The 23,808-nt window shown below is 35.1% G+C and overlaps 1 protein-coding gene across 2 annotated transcripts in view; it reads left to right on the top strand.

Moving 5' to 3' along the window:
- Window positions 1-19,259, top strand: part of NADK2 (NAD kinase 2, mitochondrial) — a 46,256-nt gene extending 26,997 nt beyond the window's left edge. The window contains exons 7-13 of one of the 2 annotated variants that reach the window (XM_060091633.1): window positions 2,570-2,648; window positions 5,620-5,685; window positions 7,043-7,138; window positions 12,208-12,263; window positions 12,394-12,447; window positions 14,827-14,950; window positions 17,152-19,259. In XM_060091633.1, the coding sequence (XP_059947616.1) occupies window positions 2,570-2,648; window positions 5,620-5,685; window positions 7,043-7,138; window positions 12,208-12,263; window positions 12,394-12,447; window positions 14,827-14,950; window positions 17,152-17,290 (614 nt within the window). In that variant the 3' untranslated portion in view covers window positions 17,291-19,259. The remainder of the gene's footprint in view (window positions 1-2,569; window positions 2,649-5,619; window positions 5,686-7,042; window positions 7,139-12,207; window positions 12,264-12,393; window positions 12,448-14,826; window positions 14,951-17,151) is intronic. The other variant, XM_060091634.1, reaches the window with a different exon arrangement.
- Window positions 19,260-23,808: the final 4,549 nt, after the last annotated feature.

Genomic DNA, 23,808 nt, shown 5'->3' with positions numbered 1-23,808 from the left:
ACCATCTTCTAAGGCCTCTGAGTCTTCTGTTGGGTCCTCTGTAGCTTGTGGGGAGAAGAAGACAGTGAGAGCATGGAGGATCCTTAGGGAAGTTTTAGGAGCCAGGCCTTTTCACTACTTTTGCTCATATTCTATTGGCCATTACTAGTCCCATGGGTATACCCAATGCAAGTAGACCTGGAAGCATAGTCTAACAGCCTGACAGCGTGAGGGAATTGCACAGGGTTGCAGTCTCTGTCACTAGTATAACAATTCTATACTTAAAAATACAAATTAATAATTAATTTTGTAATGCATTCTCTTGGATAGAAAATTGTTAATTGGTATTGAGTCCATCTTATCATGTCCTGTTGAAGCAAGTTGTAAATGAACAGTTCATGATTAGATAATGTTTGGTAGTCAATTAGCATGAAAGAAAATATAAGCAGAATTAAGATGATTAATGAGACTCGAAGCAATTTTACGTTTTCTCTTCTTTGATAAAAGATTTCAAGTGAAATTCAGCAAGCACACATAATAAAAGTGCAATACAGAAAGGAAAATTAGGATAAGGAAAAATGGGTATAGAGGTTAAAAAGTCAAGACCATATAAAATAAAAATATATGGTTACAGTCTGATGGTGAGATTTCAGATTTATTAGTAATATTTAGTGAGTACTTACTGTTAGTTGAGCATTTGCAGAAAATCTGTGGGGAGATGTAAAACATTCCATTAGTGATTTACCCTATGCAAAGAAAAATAATTTAAACAATAAATTTTAACTTTTTACATTGGTAAAACTTGTCAGATGTGAAAATGTGAATATATCTAGTACCAAATTAAGAGTTTTCAAGAGTTAGGTTTTTCAGTCTGAAGTACAATCAAATTTGATTAAACACAGCAAATTTTCTATATACCTTTTTTTGTCACATTCTTTCTACTATATTAATGATATTTAGCTAATAATGTTAACCCATTACATAATTTAGTCAAATAAGTTTTCAAAGGTTCCTTGGTATTGGAACAACAGCTTATAATCGAAAGAATAGTTGGGCCACTTTAGGCAGTTATAATCGAAAAGATATGAGATACATGTAATTAACATTCAATAAACATAAATAGGCTACAAGTCAGAGGAGAATAACGGATTGGTGGTTGTGTTGGTGACAGTGGTGGAAAGTTTTATTAGTGTATTAATTGTCTAATGTGTATTAGATATCTATACACATTACCCCGAAACATAGAATCTTAAAACGTAACAAATTACCCCAGAATTGAGCATCTTAAAACAAAATGTTTATGATTTCACAGAGATTGTGAAGGTCAAGGATCCAAGAGTGGCTTAGCTTGTTAGTTTGAGTTTAGGGTCTCTCAGGAGGTGACAGTCAAGCTGTTGGTCGGGACAGCAGTATCTGAAGACAAGACTGTACTGGAAGATATGAGTCACAACTCATCACATGGCTGTTAGCTTCAGTTCCTCACTATGTTGGCTTCTCCATTGGACTGCTTATGAAATATCTTCCCCCAGAGCAAGTGATCTGAGAGAGAGAGTGACCAAGGTAGAAGCCAGGGTGTCTTTTTTAACCAAATCTCAGAAGTAACGTACCGTCACTTCTGCCATACGTTGGTCACATAGACTAATCCTGGTGTGATGTGAGAGGGAGAGTTGTACAAGAATGTGTATACCAGGAGGCAGGAATCACTGGGGACCATCTTAGAGGCTAGCTGCTGCTACAGCTGAGGTGAACTTTTAAGCTTTGACTAAGGAAAAAAATGTGGAGGAGACAGAAAAGGGAACTTGTTCCATAGTGCTTGCCCACCAGGAGATACTTGGGTGCAGTGAATCTGCTATTGGTGACATTGAGAGGAAGGGCCTGGCATTTCCATTTGGAGACAGGTAAAAGATAAAAAGTAAGAGAGACCATTTGAAGGTGACAATCACAAGTTTGATCCAGAAAGCAGTGGGAATTCTTTGGAGGATTTTCCATGATGGAGTGATGTTTAAGTAATCATCAAGGAAGATTACTTAAGCTGTGCGTACAACCTTATAGAGTGAAAAATAGATGACATTTTTTTAGGAGTCATAAAAAGAGATGTGGCTCTGTTCCTCCCGTGCTGCCATTGCTAAAAATCACTCTTGAGGTTTTCTATTTGAAAAAATAATCTGATTTTTAACATAATTGATTTGGTTTCCTATATGAGCCATTCATGTAATTTGCTGCTTAAATCCAGAATGGCTGTCCTTTGGAAGTACTTGATCATTTCTACTTCTGAAGCTTCCAGAGTAAAACTAAGTCAAGTGTGACCACATGAATCTTATGCTATGGATAAATATATTTTATCACTCTTGAAAAATTGTTTCAAGAAGACCTAAGGTTTATTTTGGAGAGACAGGGGCTTCATTGCTTCATAATGTTTAGATGATTTTGTGGGTCTGTATTATGAATACTTTAAATATGATTTAATTTATATGTTAATAATGTTAAGGTATAGACACTAGTAAGACAAATATGAATATATTAATATTTTATAAAATTTATATGATAAAATTTAAGAAGCTGTCTTGGATTTTTTTTTCATTACCTTCAGGGTTTGAGGCTTCTGGACCCCAGCTTTTGCCAGTGAGAGCACTAAATGAAGTCTTCATTGGGGAGAGTCTGTCATCCAGGTACTTTTAAACCTGTGATCTTGAGTTTGAAATTTTAATATTTTAGTAATTTTTAAGCTATTTATTTCTACAACCTAAGATTTGTGAATGATTTAATACTGTATAAGGAAGAGACATGAATTATTTAATGAAATATTTCCAAACCTTTGTACATGTTAATACATGTTAAGAGGAAAGAAGGTGTTATTACCAGAAACGTTTGTGAAACCCTAGGTTAAACAAAGTTATTCAGATTTCTTTACTGCAGTATTTCGCAGAGCCTTTAATCTATCATAAAGGTGCTTTATAAATGTTTAAGAGAATGATATATAGGCATATATTTGCAATTGATAAAAAACATTGATCTTATAGACAGTCCATATTAAAATTGCCCTACTGACTGTCTTAATGTTTTTTAATGCTGATTTATTTGTTTGCTTGTTTTGGTCCAGGATGCAGGTAAGGAGAATGCATTTGGCTATCATGGCCCTTTAGATTTAATCAAGAACAGTTCTTAGCCCCACCCCTGTTTTGTCATCTATGATTTTAACATATTTGAATGGTCTAAGCCAATTGGTTTGCAGAATATTCCTTTTTTTAGATTTGTAGGTTTTTGTTTTCTTCTCTGCATGATAAGATTCAGAATGAGCATTTTTGGCAGGTATACAACGTAGATAATATTGATCCTTCTTAGTGCAACATCATAAAGCAGGTGTGTTGACAGCTTAAGATTTGTAACCATTATTACCAAAAATTAAGGTTAGTGAAGTTCTTTACTAGGAATATAAAAATATAGTATTTTATTACTGATAAAATCTATTTTGTGAGTGTTGAATATAATTTAGGCTTAAACTGTCAGTAGAAATTTTTTGCAAAAATTTTTTTGTGTGACACCAGTTACCAGTTATAAAGTGACTGCCATAATATAAAGTTAATTTAACTCTTGGTAGTATGTTAGAACTTTCCTTCTCATTTTTGTTGATGTAAGTGAATTAGGGGTGGAAGATAGAGATGAATCTATATCCTACTTTCCTGCTTCCAGAACCATGTGACCCTTTGAAGGTCACATAATTGATTCCCTAGTTTACCGAGAGTTTCATATATTCTGAAGTCCTCTTTATTATAAGTCATATCTTTTTATAGGAAGTTTAATTATGATGAGAAAAATTTGTCTTAAAAAAGCCACATTTTAGCCAATAACTTAACTGAGGTAGGTAGTACTGAAGAGAACAAAGCCTTGATTCAACAGAATGATTTGAATGATCTTTTTGAGTTGTAATTATTTTGCTTAATATAATTTTAAATTTATGCAATAAAATACATTGTGCACCCACTAGGGATATAAAGATGAATAAGGTAAAGATAGTGGTATCTCACATAAAGGTAGTAGAATACATAATTTAAAAATTATTAAAAGTAAAATGTATTCTTCAAAGAAATCAAATAAAAATATATTACTTAAAGAACTTTAAAATATGGTAAAATGTAAAGATGTATTTAATATAGTAAGACTTATGCAGCAATGGAAAAACTTTGTATATAGCATATCAAGTTTGAAACAACATGGAAATGAGTAATGGATACATTTGTGTCATAAGAGAGAAGGAAGAGAATGTAACTCTAATTAGTGATATAATCTAGTCATTATTGCTAAAGAGGCAGAAGAGAACAACAACTTCAAAATGAGACTGGAGGAGGTCTGCATTAAAATAAATAGATGACAAAGGTAAAGATGTTTTGTGAGTTTATGCTTAATTCTAGGGAAGCCATTTAATGGCTTACATTATTCTGTTTGTATATTTTAAAGGTCATAACTTCTGAGAGCTTCTACTAGTGTTGCTTTATGATTTGTACTTACTTAAAAATAACTTACAAAAGGAGGAAAATTGGGGTCAATTGATAGATTTTTTTGAAATTCAGTGAAGTCCCATTAGGAGGTTTTGACTGAATGCTTTTATTTTTTGTGGTGGTTGTGATTTGGTTGGTTTACCCCTGATGTCTGATGCTTGTTCTTTTTGTGATCTTAGATGCCTCACCTGATATCTTTACTAAGATAAGGGCAGCAATGTGTTGGCTTCTGATGCTACTGACATAGATTTAACGACTGGAAATGTTAGAACTTATTTTTAAAGATTCTATGACATAGAGCCTTAGGCAGAAAGGAAATGAACACTTATTGGATGCCTGCTATGTGTCAGGCACTGTGCATGTTGTGTAAGTTGTCACATGTATGCTCATAGCAACTCTGTGAGAAAAGTAGTTGTATTGATCAGTGAAAAATTGAGATTTGGAGAATTCAAATAACTTGCCCAAGGTCATATATTTAGTTAATTAGCATCAGAACCATCATGTAAACCCAGAATTTCTGATTCCAGATCCTGTATTGAGTTGTCATGAAAACTTGTGAAGTATTGCCAGTGTTTTGGACTGCCCCTGGCTGTACACGCCTTCCTACTGGCAGTGCTATCTCAAGGTCATCTTGTATTATTTCTTATATAGCATCTTGTTTACTGCTTAAAGCAGAAAACAGCCCTCTAAATAGTTGGTAATTATTATTTACTTTAAAATTTCTGACCTACCTACTAGAATATAAACGTCAAGAAGATCGTGTCTATTATGTTCGCCATTAAATCCCCAGTACCAGCATAGTACTTATTAAAACATATTAGGCACTTAATAATGTTTATGGAATGAATAAATATTGAGTCCTGCCAAATCTTATCATTATCTCCATTTTATAGGGCAGTCTGTGGCTCAGAGAAGTGAAGTAAATTGCCCCAAATCACACAATTAATAAATAATAGCCAGGGTAAGCCTGTGCTCTTCTTCAGTGTATACAATGGAATTGTGGTCTTCCTGAAAACTGAAGTGCTTTGCTTGGAAAATATGAAGTGCAGCAATATTATTCCTGCCTCATTTATAATGTTCTTAGACTTAAGAACATTTTAAAAGCCCAATTTTTTTTTCTTTTCTCCTATTTGTTCTAACCTAGAATGTCTTATTCTTGGGCTGTAGCAGTGGACAATTTAAGAAGAAGTATACCCACTCTAAAGGGACTGTGAGTTTTATTGCTGCCTTAAAAAAAATAATCTCCCTGAAGCCAAAATTCTATCAGTTGACTAATCTTGATAAACCTGCATGTGGGAATGACACTAAATTTGTTCATTGTTTTGGGCTCAACGTCTCTCACCTGACTATACTTTCCTTTCTCTTCACGTCTGCTTCTCTTCTATCCCCACTTGCCTATAATCTCTGGTTCTATGTGATTCTGGCATAATAGCAGCCATTCCTATGGATTCAGATGGCTTGTCTGTGTATAATAGGCTCCTAATGTACCTAAAATTCCTAATTTTCTAGGAAGATATAACAAAGCTATGAAATAGATTAAATGTGAATATTAGGCTTGATATCTTTTATTTTTGTAGAGAATGCTGACTTTAGAGAAAAAATAACATGGAGTTATATCATGTAAAACGTTCACAAACCAAGAGCTTGGCGGAGAAAATGAAAGGGTTAGAATAAGAGATAAATTATCCATTGAATGTTAGTATTTGCAGGCATGTCTAATAATTGTCATTATTTTGAAAAGCTGTATTTTGTTAAGGGTTTATTTTAACTTTTTTATTTGCTGGAGAAAAGTAACCCATTGTTGACCAGTGACATCATTATTTTAAGATATAGTTCACAAAATTGGCTTTTACGTGTTTCAAAAGCTCTTTGAATAGTTGCACATCATTTATACATTAATGCAGTTAAAGAATAGTGTCATTATTGCTGGTGGCAGAAGACTCAGTTGATTACGTATTTATTAAATACTCTAAGAAATATAAATCTTTTAAAAAATTACAGTTCTTGTTCCCTAGTTTCGTCCAGTGATCCAGGACTGGTTGAGATTTTTCTTTAGAACTTCATTATCTCTGCTAGCTTACTATCAATTCAAAAGGCACATTAGTATGTAACTTAAGAAACAAGAGTTTAGCAGAAACTATTGGTAACTTGAAGGATTAGATGCAGACTTAGATGTATCAAGGACTAGCTACCAAGAATGAAACTCTCCTAGGAATGGTATTTTCTTTTTGAATTCTGAAATAAGATTCTGTATGTTTCCATAAAAGCAGTAGCAGCAATGCTAGGTAAAAATTTACAAGAAACTCCTGTTTGAAATGTTAAAGTATTGATAGAAGTATTGATAGGCACGTATAGATCAGAGAGGGATGCAGACATGCAGATATTAAAAAAATTTTTTTCACTTAATTAGTATTGAAATTAGCATCATGATGTGTGTGCCGACTAAGTCAGGTATGTCTGAGTCAAGCTGGCCTACTTAGATTTCATCAGCGCTGAAAGACTATGTTTATCTTATTTACCATGAGACATAAGTTCAGCCAATCCACTTTTATATTCTCAATTCACAGGGCTTCCTACTATGAGATTTCAGTTGATGATGGTCCATGGGAAAAACAGAAGAGTTCAGGGCTCAATTTGTGTACTGGAACAGGATCAAAGGCCTGGTGAGTAACTTGGGATGTTGCTTATCAACTTTTGTGAAATACTTTAAGTAATGTAATTTAGTTGCTATCTCATATCGGTGTATCTAAGCCCTCTAATACGCAAGAGGTAGCTAGCCTGGTGTTATTATATCGGTTGGCTCAGTTTATGCTACACTCATTGATTGGGTCCAGGAGTCCGGCTTTGACTTCTTAGATTATAGCTCAGCCTGGATCTGGTCATTCTTTAGCTTCCCATACTAGGTTTGTAAAGAGAAAAAAGAAAATGAGAAATGTTTTTAGGGACTATATATTTTTAAAAATGAATATTTTAAGTAATAGTAAAGAAAAGAAAACAAAGTACAGTACCAAAAACTATGCTGGAGGTTTGTGCATTCAAGGCCTAACTGGAGATAACCAGGGACATCCTGCAACTTGTTTACCCTGTGACCTCTCTCTGGGAAGTCTCTTCTACTTCTTAGTACACACATGCGCATGCCTCCCAGACCTTTATCTGTAGCTGTCTTCTCTCTTGAGTATAAACTCATATTGTAAACTTACCTACTACATAGGATTTTAATAGCATTTCAAATTCAATACATTTAAAACTGAATTTATTGTCTTCAGTTGTTCTCCCCGTGTTCCCTGTCTTGCTTAATAGTATTACCCTTAACCTTGACTTCACATTCTCAGGAAAACACATTATTCCTTTAAACCTTGCTCTTATCTTTGAGTCTGCCTTTTCTCCCCTATGCATTTACCAGTCTCTAACTCCTGTCAGATATAATTCAGAAGCTCTAGCCCCCTTTTTCAGTTTCTATTGCTATTTCTCGGGTATAGGGCCCCATCTTTTCAGTGACTCTTCTTTGTGTCTCATCCTTTATTCTTCAGGCTGTCATTCGTACTACTACCACAGAGTAATATTTCTAAAATGTAGGTATATCTCCCTATTCCTCCTGTGCTTTAAAGCTTCATTGACTCCTATGTTCACATTGCTCAGACTGTCATATAAGGCCCTTTAAGTGTGACCTCCTTGCCAGCCTACTCCTGCCTGACCCTAACCCATCACGCTGGAGACACTGCAAGCTACTTGCCATTCTTAGCACAAGCCATGTTCTCTCTGGGCTTTTTGTTTTTGCTCAATGCAGCTTCTTCCTGCATTGAATGCCTGAACACTCTCCCCTTTCCATCCACTGGCTGAAAATTCCAATCTTCAAATGTCATTTTCTTTAGGAAACCTTTACTTAAGACCTAGTTCCTTTCATAAGCCTAATTAATTGATCCCTTTTTTTGCCCTTACCCAGCACTTCTTCCTCATCGCACTGTTATAGCACTTAGCACATTATTAGTTTCTGATAAGCTCATACCCAGTTAGTTTGAGCAACTTGAGGCACATGGGATGGTGACTAGTGTTTTTTTTTTTCCTGCTTAATTTTTTATGTGCATAGCACAGTACTTTATACAAAGTCACTTAAATACTTTTTGAATAAATGACTACATGCTCACAAATACAGCTAAAACAGTGCTTATCAAACTGACTTTAAGTTTGGATGCTTTAAAATTGAGTTTTATTTCCCCTACCACACACTTTATAGTTGAGTCCTGTGTTGTTGTTGCATTTAAATAAGTATGGCTGAGACTAGAATTTCAGTCTTCTCTGTGTTGCTGATTAAAGTCTGCTTTGCCTCCCGTGCTCTAGTATAGAACCAACTCTCTCTGTCTCTCTAACTATATCCTGTCCCTGCCACCTTGGTTAACTCAGTCCCTTTTCTTCTCTACTCAGCCCTATGTAGCTTACTTGCTTCTAGCATGTTCTACTGTCCTCCCTGTCATAACTGATAACATTTCTTTTGTTACGATTGCATTTCCCATGTATCTTTTGATCCTTTTTCTCTTCAGAAAGTAGGGGGAGAAAAGAAGCCTAGGGGCCAGAGGGACTGAGGGAAAGTTATATGTTCTATATGTTAATAATTTCAACTTACTGCAGTACCATCTTTGAGCACTTTCTTTGTCCCAAGTAAGTATGTTGTCTTACCTAAATTCTCAAAAATACTCTGGAATTAAGTGATTTTATTTTCATTAATAGAGTTTAAAAAGTCTCAGAAGTTGGCTGACTTGCCCAAAGCCATGTGGCTATTAAATGGTGGAGGCAGGATTTAAATTCTGGACTTAACTATAAGCTGTAGACCTCATGAGCCACAGAAGGAGGAAAAGTATGGACGGTCCCCTGTGGGAGGTTGTGAGACATGCTTAGAAGTGTTGCCCATGATAGCCACTCTTGTTCCTTTAGGTAGAGCTTAGTTACATGCTATGTGGCAAGAGGGGGTGGGAAATATAGCCTAATCATGTGTCTGGGGTCGGGGGCGGGGAAGAGAGTTCAGGGATTAGCTGTCCCATCTTTGCATTTCCAAAAATTCTTGCACAAGACATAGGATGTAATGGTTATGTTGCATAGCAAGTGTCTCTGCATTGTTGCATCCTCATCTCGGTCCTCTTCCCAGTGTGGAATGTGATCTGTAGCACACACTAGGAGAAGTACCACAGAGCGGGATTATTTATGTTTCCATGCCTTCTTAAGACTGTTGCCAGTCCTCCTCCTCCATACATTCTGCACTAGCAGACTTAATTAAGGGTGAGGAGGTGTTCTTAAGAGAAAGTTTTACTAGCTGATGAAGATATGAGACTCTTTGTCTTTCAATTTTGTTGTCTTTAGTAGAAGTTAAGTCCAGTTTCAAATCAGAACTCTTAGAATGGTGAAGGTTGTAGATCTAAGGAAAAAGTTGTGTGCTAGCTAACACCTGCTTTGGCATATAGTTTGTCTTTGATATAGAATGTAAACCACTCCTAAAGGTAGAGTGAATTGGCTGAGATTTAGATTACAACCACAGGAAATTAGTTTTAATTTAACTCCATTCAGAGAACTTAGTTTGTGTTGATTTGTGGTATCTCTAATAAGTCATAGTTCTAGGAATGTTAGAGCATGTCTTATAAGACTTCTGTTCTCTTAAACTAAGTCTTAACTACAATAAGGAGATATAAGTCATTAATATCTTTTGCCCTAAACATATTTTAACTCAGTGGCACCCTAATAAAGACCTTATTTTTATGTAACTTTTAATTTAAAGTATAATTCCAAAACAGTATCTTTCAGTAATGGGTATATTCAGAGGAATTAGAGTATAACTCATACATATTCCTTGAATTTGACATTTTCATTCAGTGTTGAGTTGTTGCTGTGAGCCAGGTAGTGCCCTAAGTGCCTTATGTCTTGTAGTGTGTGACAGTAATGCAAATGAGATAGGTTTTGTGAACCTCATACTAAACAATAAGAAAGTCAGAACACTCAAAGTATTTTGCTTTATACCACATAGTAAGTATGAGCAAAGGTACAGAGGCGAGAATGAGCCTGGAGTGTTTGGAATGTGAAATTGGAGGACAGATAATGGAGAAAAATAGGAAAGGCAAGGGCCAGATTTTAGATTTTTTTAGCATAGGGGTATGGTCTGTGAATGACCCCAATTTTTTAATGTAAAAGTTTGTGTATCTGCATTTTTCTTGGAGAATGTCCAAAATGTTTTCACATTTCTCAAAATGTGGAAGCTATTGGATTAGAGGGGTATATGGAGTATCTCTTATTCCTCCTCCTCAAAAATGTTAAGAGCCACTGAATTAGGTCTGGAGTTGTGTGACTATGAAACGTTGTGCCTGTTCATGTGGATTATCTACTGAGAAGAGTGAGAAGAGTTAGAGGCAGGAGAATTCCAAATTACCTGGAAGAGTTTTTTTTCTAAAAACCTTTCCTTAACCATCTTTTTAGACCCCAGCACAGAGCTTCTTTTAAAATTTATTCAGGGACTTCCCTGGTGGCGCTGTGGTTAAGAATCCGCCTGCCAGTGCAGGGGACACAGGTTCGAGCCCTAGTCCGGGAAGATCCCACATGACGCAGAACAACTAAGCCTGTGAGCCACAACTACTGAGCCTGTGTGCCACAGCTACTGAAGCCCGTGCATGTAGAGCCCGTGCTTCTCAACAAAGACAAGCCACCCCAATGAGAAGCCTGCGCACCGCAGTGAAGAGTAGCCCAGCTCGCCGCAACTAGAGGAAGCCCACGCGCAGCAACGAAGACCCAACGCAGCCAAAAATTAATTAATTAATAATTAATTTTAAAAAAAGTTATTCATGTTTGTGTTAACGTTTGTTCTTAAGTGGTTAAGCAAGGCATCTTGCTAGTAAAAGATTTCTCATCTTCAGAAACTATTTTATAATTTGAAGAAATACACATTTTAAAATATGTTAAATAATGCAGAGTATACAACAAAAAGTCTCTTTCATTTCATATCTCTAGTACTAATCTCCAGATATAACCACTCTGTATATGCATGTATGTTTTTAATATAAGTAAAACAGGTAAGTTTTATATATATATGCACACATACATACAATATAATGCTTTTGGTTTTTTAACTTAACATATTGTTATCTTTCCATTATCAGTACATATAGTTGTATTTTAGCCTTTTTAATATCTACATAGTATTCTACTGAGTGGCTATAATATATTTACCCAGCTTCCTATGGTTTTGCTATTATGTGCTTCCCAGTTGTTTTGCTATTATAAACAATGCTTCAGTAAATATCCTTGTATTTGTCTTTGTGTATTATATGTACAAATATATTTTAGGATAAATACTAGGTTGAAGAATATGTTCATTTTAAATCTTAATAGAGCAGAATTGCCCTCCAATTGCAATTTCTATAATTCCATTAGTATATGAGAATACTTCTTTTCCCATACCCATGTCAATACATTGTCAGTTTTTAATCTTTAAAATCTGAGAAAAATCTTGTTTTAATTTGTATTTCCTCAAGTATGAGTAAGATTGAACATTTTTTTCATATAGACCCATGAACTATTTGCCCATATACTTTGCCCACTTTTTAAAACTGTGTAAGGTGGCTGTTGCCTTTTGGTCATTTTTTTTTCCTGATAATTTCTAAGAGTTCTCTGTACATTAAGTCGATTATTCCTTTTTCATTTTTCATATGTTTTTAGAACTAAAATAAGAAAAGATGTATATGGTGTTTGTTTCTAGGTCATTCAATATTAACAGGGTTGCACCTCAGGCTGTGGAAGATGTTCTAAATATTGGTGAGTACCAAATAGCTCTTATATGTTACTATTATAATATGCTGAATATATTTTATTGTATGTCAGCTGTATTGTACATTATAAAATATTTTATTTAATCAAGGTATTTCCCCTTTTCCTTTTTCAATAGCAAAACGACAAGGAAATTTAAGTCTTCCATTGAACAGAGAATTTGTAGAGAAAGGTCAGTGACCAATGATCATAACTACTAACACTTTCACTTAAGTTCTGTACATATTTTGAGGATGTTATTGTGAAGTGTACTTGTCTAATTAAGCAAAGCGTAGTACTCTTTTGACTCAAACATGCTCTTAATATAATACCCCTTAAAATATATTTTAAGCAATAAAAAGTTTAAAGCTGGAATTTTATATTATGATTTTTGTCAACCATGGAAATATAACCTCTGTGTCAAAACAGTGTGACTGCAAACATGTCCTGGCGGATAGGAAAATGTAGAAAAATACACATCTGGAAATTAGGAAGTGCACACCTAAACTCAGTGTGCCATTAATATCCTCTAAATGAGAAGGAATTCACTGAACTCTGATTGCTTACCTTCACATTCACTACAATGTTCTCTTTAACCTTCTCCTGTGTATCCCTGCCCAGTTATTTCAGGGTTCCTTTAAGAGAACCAGCACAGTTGGAGAAAGGATACTGATGAGCGAATTTGAAGACTAGGTTCCAATCCCAGACCAGCCAGTCACTCACTGTGAAACGATGGGCAAGACTCTTTCTTTGCTCTTCTGCTTCCTCAACTGTGGAATGAGAGAGTGGACGTAGATGGCTGGGGCATAGGAATTTTTCAAATTTATTTGTTAAATTTTATTTGTTTTAAATATTTAAATTCGTAAACTGAAAACCACATTCATTTGATTTGCATATGAAATTTTAACACACTAAAGTCTGCTCATCTGCTAGGATCATTTTCAAAAGTATGGACCTCAAACTAAAGCTAAATCGTGCTGTCTCTGTTTAATTGAGGAGTATCCTAAGATTTCAAGGTAAATTATTTTTTAAAAAACAACAAAAAATCCAGACTTGTTTATAGTTGCATCTATTTACCTATGCTGCAGCTGTCATCCATAAACATTTGAGTTTGAGAGATATCAGAACAGACATGTTCTTACTGGTCGTTTTTAAAATGACTTAGCAGGGCTTCCCTGGTGGCACAGTGGTTGAGAGTCCGCCTGCCGATGCAGGGGACACGGGTTTGTGCCCCGATCCGGGAAGATCCCACATGCCGTGGAGCGGCTGGGCCCGTGAGCCATGGCCACTGAGCCTGCGCGTCCGGAGCCTGTGCTCGGCAACAGGAGAGGCCACAACAGTGAGAGGCCCGCGTACCGCAAAAAAAAAAAAAAAAAAAAAAAGATTTAGGAATACATGATAGAGTATGTTAACAGTGTGAGTTCATTTTATTTATATATTTTGGATTCTCGTAAGACTTTCTTTGTTGGGGAGATAGTTTGTCTTTAAAATATAGTTTGTAAACAGGACTAAATCTCTGCAGTTACTTTCAGCTCTCTAAAATGGACTGTTTTCTCCCTCTCTCAATTTGAGACCTAAAAGATAATTTTAATCATGGCTTTGAGCTAGAATTAGTGTTAAATCTGCATCAAAGAAAGGAAAGTTAGACATTTATAGTAACTGATTCTTCATTATATAATTAAACTTAAAGCATAATATGTATAAAACAACTGAAATTTATATCAGGTATACAAATTAATTTAAGGATATATATAAAATACAGTGATTGATTTTTCTTTTAATAAACATACTGCTTTACTGAATGAATATTATTCCTTTGAAGATTTGACTATCTTCAGAAGCAATAGTGAATGCCAGTGGTGCAGTCACTGTTACAGCCATTTCATTTAATTCAAATGAAATTTTGGTATATAGGGTAGATTATCTAATAGTCTTGCAATGTCTTTTAATGTGGTGCTCAACTAAATGTTCTTTCAAGCCCAGTTTCTTTGTACAGTTGTTTTTAACCAGTTTGTGCTCTGCATGCCAACTCTTGTGTGCCTCTTGGTTAGAGAGAAAGCAGATCCGAAAGACTTCTAGAAATATCTTGAGTAATAGCAGTTTCATTAGAGAAAGGATATTGCCTGCCATTGTTTGAGACTGAATTTTATATCAAGACTATTAACTTATACTTATGAACTCTTTGGCGTGGTATTTTGTAAAGGAACTTATTAGCAAGAGATTATGGCAACTTAACGTCCATTTTCGAGTGCCTCAAATTAGTTTCTCTTTTTTTTGTTTGATTACTAGCTTTATAGATACCCCCCGACCCCAGCCAAATGTACCTATTTCTGCTCTATTGTGGGTGATGTAGGCTTCTGTGGGCTAATCTTGGAACATACTCCTCATTTATAAGTGTTTTTTTTTTGTTTTTTTTTTAATGGAATGTGTTGTGAGTTCCAGGAAACTTGCTGCCAACCAGACCTTTGGAATAGAACTGTGCTTGGGATGGCATCCATTTTCATTTTGCACTTCTCAGAAGTGACTGTCTTTCATCGAATGTGCTAATATTTGTTTTTTTTTTCCTTTATAGTAACAAATGAATATAATGAATCGCTGCTCTACAGTCCAGAAGAACCAAAAATACTTTTCAGTATTCGAGAACCAATAGCAAACAGAGTTTTTTCAAGCAGTCGTCAGCGTTGTTTCACCTCAAAGTAAGCTTCCAAAGTTGTCTTGTGGCTGTTTTCCTCCCTTGTATTTATAAAGCACAGTTGGCTTTAAAAGTGTTCAATTTCATTATATTCACTCCTTCAAACTTAATCTAGCAGGGAAAGTAGAACCTGTAGAACTAAAGAGGTGTCATGCTAACCTGGCTAAAGTAATATTTTGTCTAAAACTTAGGGTTCCATTTTAGAGAAACTAAAAAGTTAATAGAAAGGAGAACAAAGTTATTTATTGGGTGATGTGGGCTTGTTTGTTTGTTTACTCTAGTAAGACACAGTAAGATCAAATTATCACTTCAAAAGAAACTGACTGGAAAGCAACTTTTTTTTTCATATGCTGTGGCATAAAAGCAGGACATGCATTCGTACAAAGTCTAACCTGTACAGCAGTATAACTCTAGAGTAGGATTCATTGCTTCCAGCTTTCCCCTAAAAGTGAATCCCCCCCCCCACATCTATTAAATTTGCCTTGGATTTTTTTTTGAGGGGAAGAGGATATACAGAAATGTTTGCAATTTCTTATTTTGTAAAGGTTGCCCAATTTTCCAAACTAACAAGAAACCCTGCTATAATTCTGAAAAACTGTCATCTATCTCATGACAAGCAAAGAACAGTTTAATTACAAATTGCTGCTTACAGTGTGCATATAGTTTTTTGAAAATACACAACTGAATTTTTCCAGGAAAGACACAAAAAAGGAAACTCGTCATACTTAAAAATCACTTTATCATTTGAGAGTTAATTTTGATTAATCAACGAATCTATACTCAGTTTGGGTGAAACTATAAAGATTCATTTAAATGTTTGCTCTTATAAGTAGGAGAATAGCTTTATGACTTTGGTGGTTGGAAAATATTTCTTAGCAACAAGATTGATAAATTGAACTACATTAGAGTTAAGAACTTTTGTTAATCAAGACACCATTAAGAAAATAAAAAGGCAAGCCACAGAGTGAGATAGTCTAGCAATGGACTCATATCCAGAATATATTTTAAAAATTCCTACAAGTCAATAAGAAAAAGACAGGCAACCCAGTAGAAAAATGGCCAAAAGTCATGGACAGGCATTTCACAAAAGAGAATATCCAAATGGCTGATAAGGATATGGAAAAATATCCTTGACCTTATTATTCATCTGAGAAATATAACTTAAAACTACATAATATGATACCACACACACCAGAATAGCTGAAATACCAGTTGTTGATAAGGTGAAGCAAGTGGGACTTTTATATACTACCATTAGGAATAGTTTGGGAACTTGTTTGGCAGTTACCTACCAAAGCTGAATATAGCGCATGCAGTGACCCAGTAATTCTGCTCCAAGATATATATCCAGCAGAAATGTATACGCTGACCAGAAATGTGTGCACCAAAAGACATGCTCAAGGATATTCATAGTAGCACTATTCCCAATAGGTAAAAACCCAAATGTCCATGAATGGTAGAAGAGATACTTAAATTTGGGTATTTTTGTACAATGCAAGTGTTTTCAGACAGCAATGAAAATGAACACACGGCTGCTACAGGTAATAACATGGATGATTTCACAAACATGCTATTGAGCAAAAGAAACCAGACACAGGCATACCTATTGTGTTCTTCCATTTATATAAAGTTCAAGAATAGACAAAACTATTACTACTATGGTGATTGAAATTAGGATAGTGGATATGCTTGGGAAGGAGGGGCTGGGGGTAGAGACTGGGAGATGGGAGTAAGAGCAGTGAGGGAGCTTCTGGGGAGCTGGGTAACATTCAGTTTCTAATTTGGGTGTTGATTACGCAAGTGTGTTCATTGAGCTGTACCCTAATAATTTGTGCCTTTTCTGTATGTTGTACGTAAATAAAAATTTTACATGAAAATAGTTACATTCTCGCTCACTCCTTAAAATACTTGTAATGGTAATAACTCAACATTCAAAAGCCTATGAATTCCATCAGAACTTGTTCACTGATAAATGTTTGGGTGAATGGAGCTCTCCTGAACATTTAAGTTTTGAGATTTTTTTGATAATGTACCCATGTATTCACATAGTGACTAATTCTCTTATACCAAAGAGCAACTTGATTTTTAAAATCAAGGCCAAATGATCTATCTGCCAATTTAGATGAAAATGAAGTGTTTTAAAGAAACTGTAATTTAGGATTAAGAAAAGTGTTAATATTTAATGAGGTGTTTCTTTCTGCTTAGGGTTTGTGTTCGTTCTCGTTGTTGGGATGCCTGCATGGTTGTAGATGGAGGAACTTCCTTTGAGTTTAATGACGGAGCGATTGCTTCAATGTTGATCAATAAAGAAGATGAGCTTCGAACTGTCCTTCTAGAACAGTGAAGGATTTCCTCAGATGACAATTTTGATTACTGGAAAAAATAGTTTTACTGTGGAAACAGACTGCCAGTCATAAGGCTACATTTTTTGGTTATTGTTGAGACTGGTTGGCCTTGGGCTCAAAGGTGATCAAGAAAGTGAGATTTGTATTATTCTTCTGTTGGATTCTGATGGAAAAGATATTCACTGTGTAAGAAAATGGATGGACTAAATTGATTAGAATTCATACCAGTGAAATTTCTATATTGCTTACAGTTGGTTTCCAAGAGTGCTGATATCTTTAAATTTAGAGAGGTAGGCGCCAATAAAAGATTAATGTTTAAGATTTGAAATTTAACTGTACAAGCTGTTTTTCCTTCCTTTTCCTCCTAAGTTTGTGGAATTGGTCAGACCAAACACATCTCATTTGATTAGTATTTTTCTGTAGTACCTAAAATTCAAGATTTTTTAAGATTTGATGATGGAGAATTTTGATAAATCCTGACATTGACCTAATTGAAGTAGGTAAATGTGTTTTTTATATGCCAAGAGTTTTCTAATTTCAGAACACAATGATATTGTTATGACTATTGATTTAAAAAATTCAAACAATCATTTTTGAAATTATTTATAGATGTTTTCATTTAATTGACTGTCAGGTTAATTTTGACAATGCTGGGTGAAATATATCTGGACAAAATCATGACACCATTTCAAATGTATTAATTATCCAATAACTATTTTAGATCTTAGGTAATTTTTTTTAAATGATTTGAGTGTCTAATAAAGTTCTTCCTTATTTACAACTATCTAACATGGATTCAGAGACTAAAAGGATGAACTAATTAGACATATTCTATTAGGAGTTTGGTAAAACCTTTAAAAAATATTTTCATCTAGTGTAGGAGTATTGTCAGAAAGAAAATGGATTATTTAATAAATATGCAAAACACTTTAGTTTTGGAATTGCCTTACTTACTATCATGGTAGTTTTCACCTAACTCATATTCCAAGTTTTACGCATTAGCTTTGGAGGGTAAAATGTTATGGCTTTTCTTTTTTTCCCGTTATGACAGTTTCTTTACCTAATTCCTGATCTACTTATAAGTAATCCTAGAATTATCACAGAAAGTACCTCTTGCTGCATCATGAGACAATTGGTATTCTCATTCCAGTTATTCAAAGTTGTATTTTTTTTCACTTGCTGTTAAAAGCTTTTCTTCAATCACTGAAATATTTATTGAATACCCACTCAGTGCCATGTACTGTGTCAGGTGCTAGATATACATTGGTAAAGTAAACAGACTCTATCGTATAGAACTTGAGTCTAGTGAGCTCAGAAGTAAATTCTGTGAAAGCTAGGATGTATTATAATCAAATCGAGTGCTCTTAGTTCTGGCAACATTTATCAGGTTCTTGTCAAAATTTTTATATAAATGTTACTATACAAAGATAATCTAGGTTTTGTTGTATATCCAGAACAAGAATCTGTTTTTTTTCCCTTAGTTAAGAGTATCTGCATAGACACTAATAGCAAGGAGTTTACATGATGCATACAATAAAAATTGGTGTTTTCCCAGAGATGGATCTAATTTCTTGTTTGATTTAAAAATGATATGCTTAAGATGCCACTTTAGAAAGAAGTGAAATTCCACACTATAGAAACTCCCTAACAGGTTTAAAATACCTTTTTGACAAAAATGCCAACTCCATCTTTAATATCAAGGAAATCTGATTGTCTAAAATGGTACCAGAGATCTGTTTAATATGTAACATATTAATAGGTAACCTGCTATGTAAAATTGTTCATAAGCCATATTTTAAAGGTTTTAAAAATACTTAGTGTGCTCCATTTGTGGTATAACTTCTAACATTTCTGCTCTGTGGTGGGGATTTATTTGTAAGAGATGATGAGAGGCAAAGGATGTTTGAATAGCAAAAATGTCTTTATGAATGAGTTAACCTTTTCATGGCAACTACATGTGAATAAAATTAAACCATTGTTATCTTTTCTTTTTTAGTTCATTTCTTTAGCTCTTATGGGTCATTATTTGAAAACCAGATTTCCCCAAAATGTTATGTTTCAAGAGTTTATTCCCCGCTGCTATGTATTACTCTGTGCGCTTTGACTTCATTCACTGCTAATGTGACACAGTGCTTCCTGGTAAATGTAGACTCTTCAGATAATTTTGAGTTAATATTTTTGATGCTCCATATGTATTTATATTCATGGCCCTAGTAAATCAAATCATATTACATGAACTGCTGAACTAGAAAGAGGAATTGTTTATTTCAAATGTAGTTTATTCTTGTTAACATTAAAAATAACCATGAAGGATAAGTGTACTGTAAGCCAATAAGAAGGCTTATATAAGATTTCTACATGAAGGTATAAAGAGTATTTTTTTTTAAGTGTCATGGGCTTTATTTTATGATAAAATTTTTGGAAAATTACTGACTAACCAAGGAGGAGCTCAAAGGAAAAATTAGAAAAGAATGTTTTAAGTGTTAATTTGAATATTTTATAGGATAGCAAAGGCATGGATTATAAATAATTTTGTTCTCCCGTTTTAAAAAAATCAAACATCAACAGTTAAAAAATTTTTTCAGAACTTGGGATCCTGAAAAGACTGTTGAAGAGATCTATCTGAACAGTACACAGCTTTTTATACCAGTAGATTGTGAGTTCACTGGGAGTAGGGATTATGAGTTCTGATTCGTACCTTCTCCCCATGAATACTTGAAAACTGGCATAGCTAGAGAAGAAATTGCCTATTATGATAATAAATAATGGTTTTACTCTGCTGAAACAACATTCTTAGGGAGTCTGTGTGTGTGTGTTGGGGGGTGATGTATGGATAGTTGAAGTAAGTAGGACAGTATTTGAGAAACAGGTTTTTACAAACCGTTTTTTTTTAATTATTTATTTATTTAAAAAATTTTTTTGGCTGCATTGGGTCTTCATTGCTGCTCGTGGGCTTTCTCTAGTTGCAGCGAGGGGGGCTCCTCTTTGTTGCAGTGTGCGGGCTTCTCTTGTTGTGGAGCACGGGCTCTAGGCACACGGGCTTCAGTAGTTGTGGCTCGTGGGCTCTAGAGCGCAGGCTCAGTAGTTGTGGCGCATGGGCTTAGCTGCTCCACGGCATGTGGGATCTTCCCGGACCAGGGCTTGAACCTGTGTCCCCTGAATTGGCAGGTGGATTCTTAACTGCTGCACCACCAGGGAAGCCCTCAAACCATTTTTTAAAATGTATCTCTCCCAACTGCAACTTTTTTCTTCCCTACACTTATTTTCTTTAAATGATTGAAGAGAGCTTGAATGAAAGACACATTTTTCATTTTCACCCAGAACTTTATTGAACAAGGTATTCATCCTTTTGTTCCACTACCTTCTGCCATTTTCAGGCAACTTCATAATTCTATCTTCCCCAAACTTTTTATCTTTTTGAGCAAAGAACTGTTCCAGGTGCCTTTTACAGTCTTCCAGGAATGGAAATTTTTTCCATTAAGAGAATTTTGTAAAGACTGAAATAAATGGAAATCTGAAGATGCAATGTCTGGTGAATACAGCAGGTGAATCAGAACTTCCCAGCTAAGCTGTAACCGTTTTTACGTGGTCATCAAAGAGACATGCAGTCTTGTGTTATTCTGATTGAAGATTATGCATTTTCTTTTGACTACTTCTGGATGCTTTTCGAGCGCTGCTTTCAGTTGGTCTAATTGGGAGCAGTACTTGTTGAAATTAATCATTTGGTTTTCTGGAAGGAGGTCATCATAGAGGACTCCCTTCCAATCCCACCATTTACACATCACCTTTGGATGAAGACCGGCCTTTGGTGTGGTTGCCGGTGGTTCGTTTCCCCCACGATCTCTTCCATTCCATATTATTGTACAGTATCCACTTTTCATCACCTGTCACAATTTGTTTTAAAAACGGAATGTTTTCATTACATTTCTGTAGAGAATTGCATGCGGAAATAGGGTCTAGAAGGTTTTTTTTCATTTATGTGGAACCCAAACTTCAAAGCGATGAACATAACCAAGCTGGTGCAAATGATTTTCAACACTTGATTTGGATATTTTGAGCATGTCAGCTATCTCTCGCGTCGTATTCATTGTTTTCAATTAATGTCTCGATTTGATCGCTGTCACCTTCAACTGGTCTTGGTCTACCCGACCATGGAGCATCGTCCAGTGAGAAATCTCCAGCACGAAACTTCGCAAAACACTTTTGACACATTCAATGTCACAGCACCTTCTCCATATACTGTGCAAATGTTTTTTTTTGCGTTTCAGTTGCGTTTTTACCTTTCTTGAAATAATAAAGCCTAATATGATGAAAATACTGCTTTTTTCTTCAATCTTCAATATAAAAATGGCTACACAAAAATTCACCAATTTTGATGTCTTTTTTAAATGCACAGTAATATGACAGCCTGCATACAATCTTAACAAAATTGTTTCAAATGATGTTAAAGACAACTAAGTGATACGAGAGCCATCTTATGGAAAAAACCAAACAAACCTTTTGGCCAGCCCAATATTAATCTTTTAAGTATTTCCATTAGTCTTTTAAATGGGTTGTGGATTATCCACTTTACATGAGTAAATAGTTTTGAGTAAAAACGCATTTTAAAAGCCAATGTAATATACACCAATATGTATAAAATAGATAACCAATAAGAACCTGCTGTATAAAAAATAAAATTTTTTAAAAGCCAATGTAAATGACTATGGCCAGTTTTCGTTTAAAAGACAATATAAATGCATGGTAATGGTGGGGATGATACATTACAGTGTGCCTATTCATGTTAAAATGTATGGCTATGGAAAAAGCCTGCCTTACTGTCTCTCATCAATCACAGCCCCTGCCATCTGAAGACCTTAAAATATAGTGATCTTAATGCTCAAATGTGCATGGTAGATATTTTGATATTTGGCTTAAGGAATACCAAAATACCAGCATTTTGATATTTAGATTCACTAAAAAGTAAAAATAAATAAATATTAAAGAAAACAAATCCATATAATAAGTTTAGTATAGGCTTTAGGGCTTCAACCTGTATTGTAAGGAGCTAACCTCTTGGTGAAGAGAGCTTTTTGAATTCCTGGGACATTTGGCCAGGTGCGGATGGGAGAGAGGAGGTTGCCTTTTTGTTTATTCCAAGGTTAGGGTATCCAGTGGAAAGGTGTTTCTTTCTAGTTTTCCTGGACTACTTAGTGCCTTTCCTCATGCTCTGTACCTCCCCCGTCCTCTACATTGTACATCGTTAGTCAATGTTGGATTGTAATTGAGTTCACCATGATAGAAGGGACATAAGTCACGTTACCCAGAAATAAAAATTTTGCATTTGGCCAGACTTTACATAATATCTTGGGAACTTGTGGCTAGGGTATAGGAGAAACATCAAGGGCCATAGGCAGATGTTGATATCATAAAAAGAATGACAGCCAGATGTTATGTGCCTCTTGAAGGAAGACTAATACTACCTATCAAGTATCTCCTTGCTAAAACAAAAAACATCAATAGGCAAAGCCTCTAGATCAGGGTCTCTCAACACTGACACTTGAGGTTTTGGGTCAGATAATTCTTTATTGTGGGAGCTGTCCTAGATATTGTAGGATGGTTAGCAGCATCCTTGGTATACAACTGCTAGATGCCAGTAACGCCTCTCTACTTGTGACAACCAAAACTGTTTTCAGATGTTACCAGATGTCTCTCGGGTAGCAAAATCACTCTTGGTTAGTTTTTGCTGCTAGATCTAACTACCAGTTTATGGAAATAGGGGACAGATTAACCTGTTAAACATTATTCCAGGGATTGATCACATCTGCAAAAGCCAGAATGTGGAACACTGGACAAATGACCTAGTTTCTTCAATAAATAAATTGTAAAGATAATAAAGAAGGGGAACTCTAAGATTAAGAGACTTAAGGAAATGTCAATGTCAACCAAATGCAATGTATGAACCATGTTTGGAGCCTGATCAAGACAAACCCATGTACGAAAACACTTCCAACAGCTAGGGAACTTTCAACACCATCTTGATATTTAATGTTTCAGAATTAATTCAGGAGGATATCTTTTAGAGGTAGATACTGAACTATTTATGAAGTCAGAGTTCCGGGTTTTGCATCAAAATAATCTGTGAGCCTGTGTGTGGTGCGTGTGGGGTGGGGGAAATAGATGGATGAGATGATGGATGAAATGAGATTGGCCATGAGTTAATGACTTTTGAAAGTGGATAATGAGGTTCATCATCTTCTCTACCTTTTGCATTTGACATTTTTTATAATTAAAAACAAAAAAGGAAACATAGTACTGATAATATCAAAAAAGAAGCAAAATTGGGTAATAATTAGGAAGAATCACCGTTCTACCATTTGAATGGACGAGTTCAAAAGGAATTAATTCCTAGATCTCTGGGTATAGGGTGAACTATTCAAAGTTTCCTAATGAGAGTAAAATACACAGTATAAGCTGATCAAGTCTGTATTTAAAAAGTGCTGCTAGCTGACTTTTATTTATAGTACTTGTCATAATT

The sequence above is a fragment of the Mesoplodon densirostris genome, chromosome 3 (genome assembly GCF_025265405.1).
Source record: "Mesoplodon densirostris isolate mMesDen1 chromosome 3, mMesDen1 primary haplotype, whole genome shotgun sequence".
NCBI classification, from domain to species: Eukaryota; Metazoa; Chordata; class Mammalia; order Artiodactyla; family Ziphiidae; genus Mesoplodon; species Mesoplodon densirostris.
The sequence above is the reverse complement of the archived record's forward strand: the minus strand, read 5'-3'. Positions and strand labels throughout refer to the sequence as shown.